This window comes from Neomonachus schauinslandi, chromosome 1 (assembly GCF_002201575.2).
Source record: "Neomonachus schauinslandi chromosome 1, ASM220157v2, whole genome shotgun sequence".
Classification (NCBI taxonomy): Eukaryota; Metazoa; Chordata; class Mammalia; order Carnivora; family Phocidae; genus Neomonachus; species Neomonachus schauinslandi.
Window position 1 is genome coordinate 189,500,242 of NC_058403.1, and position 18,286 is coordinate 189,518,527.

At 37.0% G+C, this 18,286-nt stretch overlaps 1 protein-coding gene across 1 annotated transcript in view; it reads left to right on the forward strand.

The window, feature by feature from the left end:
* Positions 1 to 18,286, forward strand: part of DNAH12 (dynein axonemal heavy chain 12) — a 226,315-nt gene that overhangs the window by 52,558 nt on the left and 155,471 nt on the right. The window contains 9 exon segments of the mRNA XM_044916801.1: positions 1,848 to 1,973; positions 2,886 to 3,020; positions 3,564 to 3,757; positions 4,286 to 4,529; positions 12,072 to 12,257; positions 12,830 to 13,030; positions 15,094 to 15,288; positions 16,836 to 16,957; positions 17,052 to 17,334. Of these exon segments, the coding sequence (XP_044772736.1) occupies positions 1,848 to 1,973; positions 2,886 to 3,020; positions 3,564 to 3,757; positions 4,286 to 4,529; positions 12,072 to 12,257; positions 12,830 to 13,030; positions 15,094 to 15,288; positions 16,836 to 16,957; positions 17,052 to 17,334 (1,686 nt within the window).

Sequence of the window (18,286 nt, forward strand, 5' to 3'; positions counted from 1 at the left end):
TGCCCCCTCCGCAGCAGGCGAGGCTGTCACTCACCAGCGGTGTAGGATCCCCATGGCCAGGCACCATCCCGCTGCCGTTTATCCTCTGATATCTGCCCGCGGAATCACGGCTCCCTGCTTCGTACCTCAAAACCAACCACCTGTGATATTCTGTTTGTACAGATCCAGATCTTCTTACATCTCAGGCTGGTTTTGTGGGTGCTCAGAGTGGTCTGGTAGATATCCAGCTCAATTCCGGGACCAGTTGAAATAGGGTCCCCTACTCCTCTGCCATCTTTCTAGAATCCCTGTTTTTTTTTTTTTTTAAGTAGACTCCACACCCAACATGGGACTTGAACTCACAATCCTGCGATCAAGTGTTAAATGCTCTACCAACTGAGCCAGCCAGGCTCCCCCTCTTTAGTTTTGTTTTTAATGACCTTCATAGTGTTGAGAAGTATGGGTCAGGTATATCAGAGGGTAGCCCCATTTTGGAATTCATCTGATGTTTTTCTTTTTTAAAGATTTTATTTATTTATTTGAGAGAGAGAATGAGAGAGAGCACATGAGAGGGGGGAGGGTCAGAGGAAGAAGCAGACTCCCTGCCGAGCAGGGAGCCCGACACGGGACTCGATCCAGGGACTCCAGGATCATGACCTGAGCCGAAGGCAGTCGCTTAACCAACTGAGCCACCCAGGCGCCCCATCTGATGTTTTTCTAATGATTAGATTGAGGTAGTGGGTTTTCTGAAGGAGGATCAGATCACAAAGGCAAATGCCATTTTCATCACATCATATCAGGGGTACATATTATCACCATGACTTACCACTATTGATGTTGACCTTGATCTCCAGTCTGAAGTAGTGTTTATCAGGTCCCTCCACTCTTTTTTTTTTTTTTTTAAAGATTTTATTTATTTATTTGAGAGAGAGAATGAGATAGAGCATGAGACGGGGGAGGGTCAGAGGGAGAAGCAGACTCCCTGCTGAGCAGGGAGCCCAATGTGGGACTCGATCCCAGGACTCCAGGATCATGACCTGAGCTGAAGGCAGTCGCTTAACCAACTGAGCCACCCAGGCGCCCAGGTCTCTCCACTCTTTTCTCTCCCTTCCCATATGTCCTCTCTGAAAGGAAGTCACTATTTGCAGCCCACACTTCAGAACTGGGGAGTTAACACTCTCCTGGAGTAAAGTAGCTACATAATTTATTTGGAATTCTTCTGCATGGGAGATTTGTCTCCTTCTTCCCTTATTAATTTATTCAATGACTTATTTATATCACTATGGACTTATGGATATTTATTTTATACTTTGTGCTATAATATAAAATTTATTGTTATATATAAATTCATATTGATCACTGAATTTTTTCTTAATTCTTGAAATTTCTTTTTTCTTTAAAAACCTTACCTTTAAAAATGTTGTATATTGGAGTGCTTGGGTGGCTCAGTCAGTTAAGTGGCCGACTCTTGATTTTGGCTCAGGTCATGATCTCCTGGGATCAAGCCCTGCATGGTCAAGCTCTGTGCTCAGCAGGGAGTCTGCTTGAGAATTTCTGTCCCTCTCCCACTCCCCCCTCTGCCCCTCGTGTGTGTGTGTGCTCTCTCTCTCAAATAAATACATAATTCTTAAAAAAATGTTATATATTTTTTATTTCTCTTCATTTTAATAGTTTATCTGAAGATTTTTTTGGGATGTCTACATATACCATCATATAAATTACAAATAGTGAGAGTTTTGGTTCTGTCTTCATAAACATGACATGTTTCCAAAACCTTGTTTAGAGTATTAGAAATTGTTGGTGGTTCTTTTTTCCATAATGCCTTAGTTTTTCTACATGGTGTATTATATCTGGAGTTTCTTTTGTAGGAATCCAAACGCCGAATGAGTTACTTTTTAGATGTTTTCCTATTTTCTCAAGAAGACTTAGCTTTAAATTCAGCTATCCTTATGTGGCCTAGGAAAATTAATCCCATCTTTGATGAAAATGATGTGGTAAATATCTTTTTCAGTATATATTTTTGTATTCTGACATTTTAAGCACATTTATTTGATCTACCTTTAAAAACTAACTTTATGTGTCAATATGAGTTTGGGGCTAGAAACATTTATGGCCCTGCAGGTTAAGAACAGGCTGTTAGGCTTAATACAGGATCTGGTAAGAAGTGGGACTGACATTAAAGAGGTCAGAACTATTATAGACTGGTAATAATAGTAAGCACTGCCTTAAGTGCTTTGCATTTAGTAATTCATTTAGTACCTGCAGAAATCCCAGGTCCTCCTATTTCCCCCATTTCATAGATGAGAAAAGTGAGTCTCAGAGAAGTTAAGTAACTGGCCCAGGATGAGAGAGAAAAGAAGTAGCAGATTCAGAATTTTATATCAGATTGAATATACTTTAGATTTTGGAACAGTTCTAGTGTAAACCAACTTCTCCTAAAGTGGGAAGTGAGATGGTATAGTAATGAAAAAGCAAATAAGTCAGATAAACCAAAGTTCTAGTGCAGATTATGTCTTTTATGACTTTGTGACATTGGACATGCCTCTTGATTTCTGTAAGCCTAAATTTCTTCATCTCTGAACTGAGAATAATAATAATAACTGTGCTAATGTAGGTAAGGTATTGGGTAGTTCCTGACACATGGCACGTGCTCAATAAGTGGTAGCTTCTACTGTTACCCAGCATCTGTTAATAATACATAAGAATCATTACAGTCACTTCAGAGAGCTAGGAAAATCTTTCTGGGTGGTTTATTATTCTTTGCATTTTTTTATTAGTGTTTCACTTTTGTACTCATTTTTACTTCTGTGGTGTTTTTTATTACCATACAAAGCATTCAGATTTCTGACTTGATAGGTTTCCTTTGTAACAAAATAATTAACCTGATCAAATTGTCTCTTAAAAAGCTCATTGAGAGTGCTAAACATAAAAAAGAAAATGAGCTAATTGCCAAGAGAGAGAAACTGATTTTGGAAATAGAAAAGGAATCACGTTGCATGGAAGAGTTTACAGAATTTGCAGAATTGGACCGCATGCAACAGGTATGATAAACACAGAAGAGCATAACTATGACAGGCCTGTAGATTAATATGAGACATGTTTGCATACATTTAAAAATACAGAAAAACATATGCTTACTATGGCAAAGAGGGGTCTGACTCTTAGGCCTGGAACTGGTACTATGTATGTGATCTTTCTTGTGACTTAGCTTTCTATCTGTAAAATAGATGGAACCATATCTTTTGCTCTATATCATAGTAGTGTTGTAAAGTTGATATTTAAAGTTGCAGTGTCAGTGCCTGGGTGGCTCAGTCAGTTAAGCATCTGCCTTTGGCTCAGGTCATGATCCCGGGGTCCTGGGATCGAGTCCCGAATCTGGCTCCCTCTTCAGCAGGGAGTCTGCTTCTCCTCTGCCCCTCTCCTCTGCTCGTGTGCGTGTGCTTTCTCTGTCTCTCTCTCAAATAAATAAAATCTTAAAAAAAATAAAGTTGCAATGTAAATGCAAGGACACAGCCTATGCAGTGTCATATAGTCTTATAACATTACTTGGATATTTGTTGAGATAAAAAATTATTTGCTTTCAGTATGTGACAGATGTAAGGCAATTACAAAAACGTATTCAGGAATCTGAGGAAGCAGCTCAGTTTATTAATAAAGAAGAGGAACTTTTCAAATGGGAATTGACAAAATATCCTGAGCTGGATAAATTAAAAGTGAACATTGAGCCCTATCAGAAGTTTTTCAATCTTGTTCTGAGGTGGCAACGAACAGAAAAACGGTAATTTCTGGTAATGTAATAAAAATTAAGCAAATGATGTAAAAGGATTTGTAGATGTATAGTGATTTTTTATACTGTTGTTGGCTAAGTGTTTAAAAGTAGGACATATTCATCCATTTGAAAGAGAACCAAGTGTCATACAGGAGAAATGCCAACTGGTGCTAAGGTAGCCTGACCTTACCAATATGATACTGAAGTCTCACTTGGGTTTTCCAGAGCTGTTTCACCTCTTTATGCAATTAATGAAGTTGACTAATATTTTTTGGAGTCAAATCTGCATTTCATTTGGCTACTCTTAGTCAGCCATTTACAGTCTGATACATATTTTAGCACATGCAGCATGGTTGAGATGATGGTGTTAATCTTATGTCTCTACCATCGACTCTACCCGTGTGATTAAGAAAAACTGTTAACTGCTCTGGCCCACAGTTGTTTCTCTATTAAAATGAGGAGGTTAGCCTGAAGAATCTCCAAGTCCCTCTTTGCATTCCAGAAGTTTCTGAGTTTAATATTTTGTCTTCAATTCAGGTGGATGGATGGAGGGTTTTTGGACCTTAACGGGGAAAGTATGGAAGCTGATGTGGATGAATTTTCCCGAGAAATTTTTAAGACCCTGAAATTTTTCCAAATGAAGCAAAAGAAGGAATTACAAGAAAAAAGAAAGGCAGCAAAAAGGCGATCTCTGGGAGAAGAGAGACTTGAAGAAGAACCAAAAGAGAATCCTACTATTACTATGTGCTCCACAGTAATGGAGCAGATAAAAGTTTTTAAGGTATGAACACATCTAATGACATTTTAGAAAGCCCTGGTAGGAGCTATTCACATCATCCAGTGCTAATGAAGCGAAATAGAAAGATTTGGAAGCAAAACCAAAGCTAAAGCTGGAAAACTTGATCTATTACTAAATCCATGCTTCATCCTTTGCTGATAAAGTCACTGAAATCAATCCCTTTGTAGAACAATGGATGGCAGATAGCAAAGCCTAGAATGACCAGCGACAACCATATAAAGAGGGTAAAAAATGACCAGGGCAGACCCATCAGCCTATCCAAGCGCAACAACACAGGGTATCAGTTAGTTGGGAAAGCTGTAAAGTCACGCCACTTAGGTTTGTATCACAATTCTGTGCTTGGCCATGGCATACCTTGGGCAAGCTAGTTAGCCTCACGGGCTTCAGTCATCTTTACAAGAGGATAATAAGTGTTTTTGTGACCGTGCATAAGGCCTCCAGCATCCCTAGGCAGCAGTTGCAGTGGTCCCAGGGGCAGTGCCAAGTTTCCACTGTCAGCATACTCAGAGCGCAAACTTGGATAGCATTTGGAGCACTGTTCCTGTCTGGGCCGAGCACTCTTAGAGATTCCATGAGCTGCCTGAAATTTTTTCAAAGAAACCACTTAAAATCATTTTCAATATTGAATATAGTTGTGTGGCTTAAAAAATTTAAAAAGATATATCTGAGGGGTGCCTGAGTGGCTCAGTCGGTTAAGCGTCTAACTCTTGATCTCAGTTCAGGGCTTGGTCTCAGGGTTGTGAGTTCAAGCTCCGCGTTGGGCTCCATGTTGGGCGTGGAGCCTACTTAAAAAAAAAAAAAGATGTATCTGGAAAGTCTCCTTCCCATGGTTCTCACCCATATAACTCACGTTATCAATGTTAGGACTTTCATGTGTATACTTCCAGAGTTTTGTTACACATATAACAATGTGAATATATATTCTTATTCTGACATCTTTCTACATAAAATATAGCATACTATATGTATTATTTCCCCCCCTTTGCTTTGATTACTTTATCTTGGAGACTTTTCTCATCGAATATAAACTTTTTTTTCTCCTTTTTTTGTACCTGTATAATGTTATATATTGGTGTTAGATTTCATGTATGTGTGAAGGTGTGACTTCAGGGTAAATTCCAGAACAGTAAATGCCAGGTTAAAATCTATAGTCAAATTACCTTACCTAGGGGCTATGCCTATTTAAAGTCTCACCACCCTCAACAAGAGAATATCCTTAAACTTGGGTTTTTGCTAATCTGCTAAGAGAATTTTCATTTCTCTTATTTCATAAAATGTTAAGCATATTTGTATATATTTAAGAATGTTTTGTATTTCTTTGTGAACTGTTTGGTCTTATCATTGTTTATCTATTGAATTATTGATCTTTTTCTTACTGATTTCTAGGACATAATATATATTAATCTTATTTATATTTCTATATTAATATTAATTATATTAATATTTCTAGGACATATTCATTTCCCAGGACATTATAAGTATATATAATACGTATATATTAGAGAGACTAGGCTTTGTCTAGGATGTATTTTGCAAATATTTGTTATTTGTTTTTTGACTTTATCATGGCTCTTGCCTTACAGAAGCCTTTTTCTTTAAAGATTTTATTTATTTATTTATTTATTTATTTATTTATTTGAGAGAGAGAGAGAAAGCATGAGCAAGGAGAGGGGCAGAGAGGGAGGGACAAAGGCGGAAGAGGGAGAGAGAGAATCTCATGTAGAGTCCCTTCTGAGCGCAGAGCCCTACTCAGGGCTGGATCTCACAACCCAGAAATCATGACCTGAGCCAAAACCAAGAGTTGGTTGCTTAACCAACTGAGCCACCCAGGCACCTCCTTGCAAAAGCCTCTTTATGTTTTTATTTGAATTTAGATTGTTCCAAAGTAAATGGAAAAGGAAGGTTTTTTATTTTTATGTAGTTATCATTTTTTTTAAGATTATTTATTTATTTATTTGAGAGAGAAAGAGAGCACATGAGAGGGGGGAGGGTCAGAGGGAGAAGCAGACTCCCTGCCGAGCAGGGAGCCCGATGTGGGACTCGATCCAGGGACTCCAGGATCATGACCTGAGCCGAAGGCAGTCGCTTAACCAACTGAGCCACCCAGGCGCCCTGTAATTATCATTCTTTAGCTTTTTTTTAGATTAAGTAATCCCTATGCCCAACATAGGGCTCGAACTCACCACCCTGGGATCAAGAGTCTCATGCCCCACCAACTGAGCCAGCCAGGTGCCCCCGTTCTTTTCCTTTGTCTACTGAATTTTAAATTATAGCTAGAAATGCTTTCCTCATGCCAAGATAATGTTGTTTTTTTGTTTTTCCTCTTTGACAAAGAGCCTTTATTGAGCATTCTTTTTTGGACTGCTGCCTTTATAGTGACCTTTGGGCCTCGGGGCCATGGTAATCTATTTACTCCAGATTGGGGCTTCAATTTATGGCTCATTTACGTCAAAGTCCAAAACTAGAGTAAATAACATTCCAGAATAGTTTTTTTTTTTTATTAAGTTCAATTAGCCAACATATAGTACATCATTAGTTTTTGATGTACTGTTCATTAGTTGCATATAACACCCAATGCTCATCACAACATGTGCCCTCCTTAATACCCATCACCAGGTTACCCCATTCTTCCATCCCCCTCCCTCCTGTAACCCTCTGTTTCCTTCTAGTACTTTCATAGTTTATTATTTGCTAACATTTTATTGAGGATTCTTGAGGAGGGAGGGATGTTGATCTTAATTTTCTTGTAATGTCTGTGTCAGGTTTTGGTATCAGGATTATATTGACCTTATGAAACAAATGGGAAGTTTTATTTTCTCAATTTTATTTCTCTTTTTTAAATATTTTATTTATTTTTTTGAGAGAGACAGAGATAGCGAGAGAGAGCACAAGTGGGAAGGAGGGGGAGAAGCAGACTTCCCACTGAGCAGGGAGCCCAATGAGGGACTTGATCCCAGGATCCTGGGATCATGACCTGAGCCGAAGGCAGATGCTTAACCGACTGAGCCACCCAGGCACCCCATATTTTATTTCTTTTTTTAAAAAGATTTTATTTATTTGAGAGAGAGTGTGCATGAGCTGGGGGGTGGGGAGAGTGGCAGAGGGAGAGAGAGAAGTGGACTCCCTGCTGAGCCTTACTTTGATTAGTAAAGTCCTTACTAATCAAAATGGAAAGTTGGATAATCTATGATCCTCTGATTTAAAAAAAGGTAAATTTTAAATAAAGTAAAAAAAATTTACTTTATTAAATTATTATTTATAAAAAATGGAAACATGATCATACAAATATAAAAATAAACATGTATCAAATATTTTATTCTATTTATTAATTAATGAGAGAACCAGTTAGGTGGTAAGTCTGGTTCAAAGAGCAGTTGAGGAGCTGAGTATTTATGGGCAATTTAATAAAGGAATATTAGAAAAAGATTGCTAGTATTGATCTAAAACTGGTTAATGTCACACAGAACAAAGTATAACATTTGGAGTTACCTTTTGTATTTAACAGAAATTACTTGCATCTCTACTGGACAAAAATCTACAAGTTGTAATTTTACAAAGTCTGGGACATTGAGTAATAAACAGTGAGTTGAATAAAATACAGTCTTTAAATAGTTACATTTTCCTTAGGTGGCCCTATACCTGAGATGACATTGAAAGGACACACCAGCTACCATTTTTTTCCTTTTTCCCCCAAGTTTTTTTTTAAAATTTAATTTTATTATGTTATGTTAGTCACCATACAATACATCACCAGTTTTCGATATAATGATCCACGATTCATTGTTTTCATGCAACATCCAGTGCTCTGTGCAGTACGTGCCCTCCTTAATACCCATCACTGGGCTAACCCATCCCCCCACCCCCTTCCCCTCTAAAACCCTCAGTTTGTTTCTCAGAGTCCATAGTCTCTCATGGTTCATCTCTCCCTCTGATTCTACCCCCCTTCATTTTTCCCTTCCTTCTCCTAATGTCCTCCATGCTATTCCTTATGTTCCACAAATAAGTGAAACCATATGATAATTGACTTTCTCTGCTTGACTTATTTCACTTACCATAATCTCCTCCAGTCCCATCCATGTTGATGTAAAAGTTGGGTATTCATCCTTTCGGATGGCTGAGTTAGTATTCCATTGTATATATGGACCCCATCTTCTTTATCCATTCATCTGTTGAAGGGCATCTCGGCTCTTTCCACAGTTTGGCTATTGTGGACATTGCTGCTATGAACATTGGGGTGCATATGGCTCTTCATTACATCTGTGTCTTTGGGGTAAATACCCCAGTAGTGCAATTGCTGGGTCATAGGGTAGCTCTATTTTTAATTTTTTGAGGCACCTCCACACTGTTTTCCAAAGTGGCTATACCAACTTGCATTCCCACCAACAGTGTAAGAGGGTTCCCCTTTCTCCACAACCTCTCCAACATTTGTTGTTTCTTGTCTTGTCAATTTTTGCCATTCTGACTGGTGTAAGGTGATATCTCAATATGGTTTTGATTTGAATTTCCCTGATGGCTAATGATGATGATCAGTTTTAATGGTTTTTAAATGAATTCCTTAGTGGGGCACCTGACTGGCTCAAGTGGTGGAGCCTGCAACTCTTGATATCAGGGTTTGAGCCCCATGTTGGGTGTATAGATTACTTAAAAAATATTAAAAAATAATTGAATTCCTTAGAATTTTCTATATATGAGATCATGTAACCTGTAAATAGAGATAGTTTTATGTTTTCCTTTCCAATCTAAATGTCTTTTTAAGAAAATTTTTCACGTAATTAGTGGCTTGGATATTGACATTAGAGTCTTCTAGTTCAATATTTTTCTTGTCCAGGTCACACAAAGACTTTTGCCCCTCAGAACACAATGTAGCAAGAGAAATGGCTGTAAACAACTGGTAATAAAAGGCAGAATGAAGAAATTCATAGGTAGAAGATAGCAGTATCCTCTGAAAGAAAAGGGCATAGAGCAATTAATTTTGTCATTTGGAAAACAGATAAAGCTTTACTAAGGAGGTGACCAGAAGTATAAATATGATTTTGTTGGGCTTTGAATTGGATTGGGAACAGGAAGAGATAAGTGTTCTTTCTCTATCTCTCTCTGTTAACACATTTTTTTTTTTAAAGATTTTATTTATTTATTTGAGACAGAGAGAATGAGAGACAGAGAGCATGAGAGGGAGGAGGGTCAGAGGGAGAAGCAGACCCCCCGCTGAGCAGGGAGCCCGATGTGGGACTCGATCCCGGGACTCCAGGATCATGACCTGAGCCGAAGGCAGTCGCTTAACCAACTGAGCCACCCAGGCGCCCTCTGTTAACACATTTTTATTATCGAATACTTGAAGACTATATGTAACGTACATGTAAGCTATGAAGAAAATGAACATGCATGAACTCTTACCTATTCTTTAAAATTAAAAAATTATCAATACTCTTGCTTCTCTCTATGTAATCCTTCCCTATTTTAAGCCCCTTAATCCCCCTTGAAGATAAGTGTGTCATAAATTGTTTGTAATTCTTTTTTTTGTTTGTTCACATTTGTATGTAACAATTTATAAAAATATATCATCCATTTTTAGTCTTACGTGACTTGATTTTTTTTCACTCAGCCTTATGTTTCTAAAACTCATCCATGTCTTGGGAATGACTGTAGTCCTTCATTTTCACTGCTATATATTATTGCTTACTTACCTAATTCATTGATTTTCCTACTTATGGTCTTATGAACAAAGATCCCTCAAAGTACTTACATTTCATATTTCTTCTTCTGTGAAATGCCTATTTAGGCCCTTTGACTCTTTTGTCATTTTTGTTTCAGTGGTTGTTTCTGTTGTTTTTATTGTTAATTTATGAAATTTTTTATAATATATTCTGGGTAATAATCCTTTGTCAGTTATATGATAATGAATCTATCAGTGCATGGTATTTAGATTTTCTTTAACATCTTTTAATAAAGTTATATGGTTTCTCCAAAATAGCTTTGCACAGCTTTCACTTAATTTATCCCTAGGTATGGGCACCTGGCTGGCTCAGTTGGAAGAACATGTGACTCTTGATCTTAGGGTTTGGGTTTGAGCCCCAAGTTAGGTGTAGAGATTACTAAAAAAGATATTAATAAACTTTAAAAAATTAAACAAAATTTATCCCTAGGTACTTTATTTTATTGTTGCTATCATAAATTGATCTTTTTGTTAATTATGCTATCTGTGGCTTATATATAGTAATTCTTTTAATTTTCTTTATATTAATTTAATATGTAGTCATTGTACATAGACAATAATCTGTGAACAATGTCCTTTTTTTTCTCCATTATACCCCCTAGGTCCATCCATGTTGCAAATGGTATGATCTCATTCTTTTTTTTTTAGAGAGCATGCATACGTGCATGTGTGTGGGGGGAGGGGCAGAGGGAGAGGAAGAGAGAGAGAACCCTAGACATGCTCCATGCCCAGTGCAAAGTGTCCCTTGGGGCTCTATCTCACAAGACTGAGATCATGACCTGAGCCCAAATCAAGAGTTGGAGGCTTAACTGACTGAGCCACCCAGGTGCCTTCATCTCATTCTTTTTTTGTGGCTGAGTAATATTCCATTGTATATATATCACATCCTCTTCCATTCATCTATTGATGGACACTTAGGTTGCTTCCATGTCTTGGGTATTATAAATAATACTGCAGTAAACATAGCATGCATATATCTTTTTGAATTCATGTTTTGGTTTTCTTTGGGTAGTTTTGTTCTTTAAATTTCTATTCCCCAATCTTTTATTTGTTTATATTACTTCACTGGCTGGGACACTCAATACAGTGTTCATTAGAAGTGGTAATAATAGGTGTGCTTATCTTGTTCTTGATTTTAAAGAAAATTAAGGAAGGCACGTGTTGTGTTGAGCACTGGGTGTTATATGCAATTAATGCATCATTGAACACTACATCAAAAACTAATGATGTACTATATTTTGGCTAACTGAACATAATAATGAAAAAAACTTTAAAAAAATAAAGAAAATGTTCTAATGTCAATATCAAGAATGGTGAACTAAGTATTTTCATTTGGTAGTTAATTTTCACTTCCAAACAGAAGTTACATTTTGGCATTTTGGTGCAGGCTTTTCCCCCATTTATGTTATGTATGTATGTGTGTGTATTTGTAACTATATATTATGTTATGTTATATGTTTCTACATATAATATATACAACAACTTTGTGTTTCTATAATAATACCACAGTTTTAATTAGCATAGTCTTATCATATAGTTTAATATCATATAGAATATTTACCCCTTTCTTTTTTGCTCTTAAAATTTTCTGGGCTATTTCTAAATGTTTATTTGTGCAGGTGAACTTTAGAATCATTTTGTTAGTTTCTTTTCTCCTCTAAAATCTAATTGGGATTTTGACTGGACTCATCAAATATGTCAAATAATTTCAAGAACTGTAATCTTTACACTATTGAGGCTTCATCTATAAAATCTATGTGTGCGTGGCAGTCAAAAGAGTGACTCATTATGGTTTATATTTTCACCATTAGGATTATATCCCTACTGTCTCCATCCTGTGTAATCCAGGAATGAGAACTCGTCACTGGAAGCAGATATCAGAAATTGTAGGCTATGACTTGACTCCAGATTCTGGAACTACACTGAGAAAAATTTTAAAATTAAACCTTACACCATACTTGGAAAAATTTGAAGTGATAAGTGCAGGTGCAAGCAAGGTAAATATGAAGATCCACTGAAATACTTTATTTGATGGGTTTGTTAATCAGATGATCACAGTTTTTTGGGGGGTTGAGTATATAGTACTGGATAGTAGTGGGAGGAGATGGAGGAACACGATAGGAGACCACTCTTTTTTCCCCCACAATGTGTGTACTTTTATACTACTTCCTTGTAGTAAATCCAAACTAAAAATGGCTCCTTTGACTTCTTCATGTGTGTGTGTCATGTGATGTGTGTTCTTGAAATATACAGAAAGTATCTTCAGACTGTAGCTTGTAGAAAGGCTACTTCACAGAAAGTTCAGCAGGTATTTTATTCTAGTGTCTATTTTAATACTGACAGTAGTAGTTTTCCTAGCAAGTGAATTTTTTTTTAAACTACACTATTATTCTTAGGAATTTTTAAATTGTTTGAGAAACCTTTTTAACTTAAAGAGAGTTACAGTGTCTTATGCTAAGAAAATGACGGTGTAATGCATCCAATGCTTACTGGATTCACCAGGGAAAGTCGATACAATAAATAAGACCTTTCTTCACCAGCCCCTTCTTTCTCCTTTTCTCCCTTTTAGGAATTTTCATTAGAGAAAGCCCTGCATACAATGATGGGAACCTGGGATGATATTGCTTTTCATATAAGTCCGTATCGTGATACTGGAGTCTCTATTCTTTCTTCAGTAGACGAGATTCAGACTCTCCTTGATGATCAAATTATAAAAACTCAGACAATGAGAGGCTCACCTTTCATCAAACCATTTGAAAAAGAGATCAAGGTATGCCAAATATGATAGCTTCTGGTCATTTATAAAAATTGAAATCTTACTACATATATAGTCTTGTGGAAATAAGTCAGTTTGTTGGATAGCTTTGGTGACATACAGGCACAGATATTTAAAATTAGTGTGGAACCATATAGAACAGATCTGAGACATTAACTCTAGTAATTTTGAAAAGAGCAGATTTGTTTTATTAAAAAAAACTTCCCCAATGACAGTGATAGACTTGGAAGGAAAACAGTTGGTATTATTGATTCTAACTTTAGGCAGCCTAGACCCTGTTTCATGCTATATTCTTGTAACTTGTAATGAAGTTCTACATACCATATTTTAGCTATATCTGTAAACAACCAGCTTGAGGGTCTTCTAGAATAATTAATGAATTATGGTCCACTTGATATCAAAACAAATGATATTTGAGACTTAGATTATTTCATATTCTTATAGTTGATATGGGTAAATACAGAAAACAAATTATAATTAATAGCTTCATGGCTAGTATCAAAGTTCTAACTGGGGGCTATATAAAATGGGGGAAAAGACAGACAACAAATGGATGCTTCCCTTGATATTTACAGCCCCTGCTCTAGGGGCTTTACATTTATTAAACCATCTAACCCCCATAACAGATGTTCAAGATGGGCAATGTTATCTGTACTCAGAGATAAGGAAACCAAGGCATTGGAAGATAGGTAATTTACCCACATTCACCCAGGTAATAAATGACAGAACTGGGATTCAAACCAAGGTAGTCTGGTTTTCATTTGAACATAAATAGTGCTTTCATGGAAGACCTTGGCTCTCAATATTTGGAGAAGACAGAGTGTTGTTCTTCCAAAAGGACATAATGCTACACATTTTCCCATGAATCAGGCTGGTCTACTTCTCCTGATAAGATATTATGTCTTTTGTAGAAATTTCTTATCTAACAAGGGAGAATTTACAAGAAAAAATTTTAAAGCTCTAACAGCTTTTAAAACAATAAAAATAGGAGGCCTAATTTCTTGACACACCGGATCTTAGGCCACATATTTAAGAACCAAAGAGATTGTATAATGGTCTTCAGCTAGTGAAATGTCTTGTCAATTCTAGGAAACCTATGAGACTAAAGAGACTTGTTTGCTTGTCCTTCCCCCTGCCCCCTCCAAGTTGTGTTGATGTAGAGTAGGATTTCTCAACCTGGTACTAATGACATTTTGAGCTCAATAATTCTTTGTTGTGGGGGCTGTCTTGTACATGTTAGGAAGTTTAGTGGTGTTCCTGGCCTCTACTCATGAGATATTAGTAGCACCCTCACCTCTCGGTTGTGACAAATGAAAATGTCTCCAGACATTGTCAAATGTCCCCTGGGGTGGAGAGCAAAATAGCCCCTAGGTTGATAACCACTGGTGTACAGCAAGATATTTCTGGATTCTTTTCAGGCTTGGAATGGTTCCCTAAAGATTAAGAAATTGGTCTAAATAACTAGTCATTTCCTATAGTGAGTTTCAATGACTTAGGAAAACTTGGGACTTCTAGAGTTTTTTCTAAATCGATGCGATACCCACAAATGACCTTGAGCTGTTTTGCCTTGATTTAAAAATAACAGTAAATTTTAAATAAATATCCCTTGCTGTAATTTTTTTTTAAGATTTTATTTATTTATTTGTTGGAGAGAGAGAGAGCACAAGCAGGGAGAGTGGCAGGCAGAGGGAGAAGCAGACTTCCCACTGAGCAAGGAGCCCCACTCGGGACTCCATCCCAGGATCTCAGGATCATGAGCTGAAGGCAGATGCTTAACCGACTGAGCCACCACCCAGGTGTCCCTCCTTGGTGTAATTTATGTTTTTTTTCTTTAATAACTGGAATTTAGGGGACGCCTGGGTGGCTCAGTCAGTTAAACATCTGCCTTCGGCTCAGGTCATGATCCCAGAGTCCTGGGATCAAGTCCCGCATCGGGCTCCTTGCTCAGTGGGGAGTCTGCTGCTCTCCCTGCTCTTGCTTTCTCTCTCTCTCTCTAATAAATAAATAAAATCTTTAAAAAAATAACTGGAATTTAGTACAGTGTGCTTTTCATTAAGGCCTGGGAAGACCGCTTGATTCGAATACAAGAAACGATTGATGAATGGTTAAAAGTACAATCTCACTGGCTGTACCTGGAGCCCATATTTTGTTCTGAGGATATCATGCAACAGATGCCAGAAGAAGGGCGTCAGTTTCAGACAGTAGACAGACATTGGAGAGAGATCATGAAGTTCTGTGCAAAAGATCCAAAGGTGAAGCATTTGTTTTGTCTCTCACAAATAAAGGGAACCTTTCATTGTGGTTATTAAAGAAAGCATCTGGCTCTTTTTTTTTTCTGATTACAGAAACAAAACCTGCTCCCTGTAGACAAACTGGAAAGTTCAGAAAGAGAAGAAAGCACCAAGCATTAAAATAACTTTACATTTCAATTCATACGATACACTACTTATAACTCTTAATAGTGCAACCGCCTCAAATGCACATTTAACTCATTTGACTGCGATAGACACTCACTGCTATGCTTCTCTTGTAAAATAAACTGTAAAATAAAATAAGATGGAGGGGGAAGGGGGGTGGGGAGAGAGAAAGAGAAAGAGAGAATGAGTATAGATGATTGACCTGACATTCTACTCAATGACTATATGGTTGGGAGCAATGGAACAAAGAATCTGCAGTTCTCAGTTGGCCTCACTTGCTATGTGTCTCCCCTAGTGAGTATAGCACCTTGTTGAGTGTGATTCTCATGTTGAAAGACAGACTATGTATTTTTCATACACATAGTACTCATAGTCCATAGATATACATCCACTTTTTTATCTGGTATTCAACTTAAGAAATAACAATTTCTTCCAATTTTAGTATATGTGCTGCCGAAGCGAGCACAAGAAATAACAATTTCTTCCAATGCTGGATGAAAATTAGCCATGCTGGACTTATTGGGAGTCAACAGTATGCTGAAATGGATGCATTCCAAGGATTTTGCCTCCTTACACAGTAATCTCAGAACCTTTGTGAAACATGATTTCTTGCAGGTCAGAAGTCAGCAGCTTTTTTCTGCAGAGGACCAGGTGGTAAATATTTTAGATTTTGTGGGACATACAGTCTTTTTGCAACTACACAAGTCTGCCACTGTAGTAGGGAGAAAGCAGCTAGAGACAGTATGTAAGTGCACGGATGTGTCTGCGCTACAATAAAACTTTCTGGACAGTGACATTTTCATGTACCATGAAATATGATTTTTCTTTTCATTTTTTCATCCTTTTAAAAGTATAAAAATAATTCTTAGCTCACAGGTCATACAAAAACCAGCAGCAGAGTGCATTCCTATATCAAAACATCAAGTTGTACATGTTAAATATATACAATTTTTTTTTTTTTGTCAATTGTACCTTATAAAGCTGGAAAAAAAAAAAAAAAGACACTAGCAGCAAGTTGGATTTAGCCCATGGGATGTAGTTCACCAACGCATACTGTAGATTATTTACAGTTGACAGCTGTAAATGTAAAAATTAAACCACACACCAACCGAAAGGACTTTTCCCACATCATTCAGAAGAATATAGTAGAAATGAAAATGTGCATGACAGTTATAACTTCTCATTTGTAACTTGCATCCTTGGATAAGAATATTTTTTGATTTATTGAATTATAATAGTTTTACATGACAAAAAATTTTGTAACAATTTTCATCAGCCTTTTGACATTTCAACATTTTTGACATATACTATAGACATATATTTAGGACTTATAATTATATCTGGTATATAAGTGCTGACCTGAACAAATGTGTATCTTTTAGGTTCTTGCTGCTGCTTCTTTAGCAGGTTTATTGGAAAAATTGCAGAACTGCAACGAACTTTTGGAGAAAATTATGAAAGGGCTTAATGCATATCTTGAAAAAAAACGACTTTTCTTCCCTCGGTATGATGGATAATTAATTGTGCTATAACTTAAAGCATTTTCTGAACATGATGAAGGATAACTAAAGCATTTGTATTTTCATGTTTTTCTCTAGTTTTTTCTTCTTATCTAATGATGAAATGTTGGAGATTTTGTCAGAGACCAAAGACCCACTTAGAGTTCAGCCTCATTTAAAAAAGTGCTTTGAGGGCATTGCTAAGTTGGAATTCCTTCCTAATTTGGATATTAAGGCCATGTATAGCTCTGAAGGCGAGCGAGTGCAGCTGATTGCCCTTATTTCCACGTCTGCAGCGCGAGGTGCCGTGGAAAAGTGGCTCATTCAAGTGGAAGATTTAATGCTCCGGAGTATTCATGATGTGATCGCGGCAGCCAGGCTGGTGTGTTTCCTAAGATTTAACGTACACCCTATGTTCCACAAGTGCTTTCTTTTTAGGAGGTTTTGAATTTGTGCTGGTAAATTAACATTTACAGTTCTTACTATTTTAAACTATTTATTATTTTTTACTCTTTGTTTCTAACATTAAGATAATAATATTAGTAAGAACTGATAATATGTGATTAAGTGCTATAAAGGACAAAAGGTATTATGAGAATAAGGTATAGATGAGTTAGGATGGGGTGGGGGGGGGCTTTCTAGTGATAGGCTCTTACAGGAAGTGAAATTGAAAGTGAGACCCAAAGTAGGAATTAACGAGATAAAGAGCAAATGGAAGAGCATCTAGGTATTTTGTGTACAGCCCCTGGGATCAGAAAGAACCTCAGACAGGGATGTTAAATGCATGATCTCCTGGTGTTCACACCTCAACAATTACTTAGAAACTCAAAATGAGATGAACAAACATTAAAAGAGGGTATATAATATTTGAAAGAAATGTAACACCTAAGTACTACATGTACCTTGCTTATGCTAATCCAGTTAACTTAATCTTGAATAATAAAATTCAGTATATTTTTGTCTTTAGAACCACAAAGGAACAGTTATATAGTTAAAAAAAAAGGCATTTTTTTTAATTTTTTTAAATTTTATTATGTTATGTTAGTCACCATACAATACATCATTAGTTTTTGATGTAGTGATCCACGATCCATTGTTTTTGTATAACACCCAGTGCTCCATGCAGTACGTGCCCTCCTTAATACCCATCACCGGGCTAACCAATCCCCCCTCCCCCTCCCCTCTAAAACCCTGTTTGTTTCTCAGGTCCATAGTCTCTCATGTTTCATCTCTCCCTCCAATTCTCCCCGCCCATTTTCCCCTTCCTTCTCCTATTGTCCTCCATGTTATTCCTTATGTTCCACAAATAAGTGAAACCATATGATAATTGACTT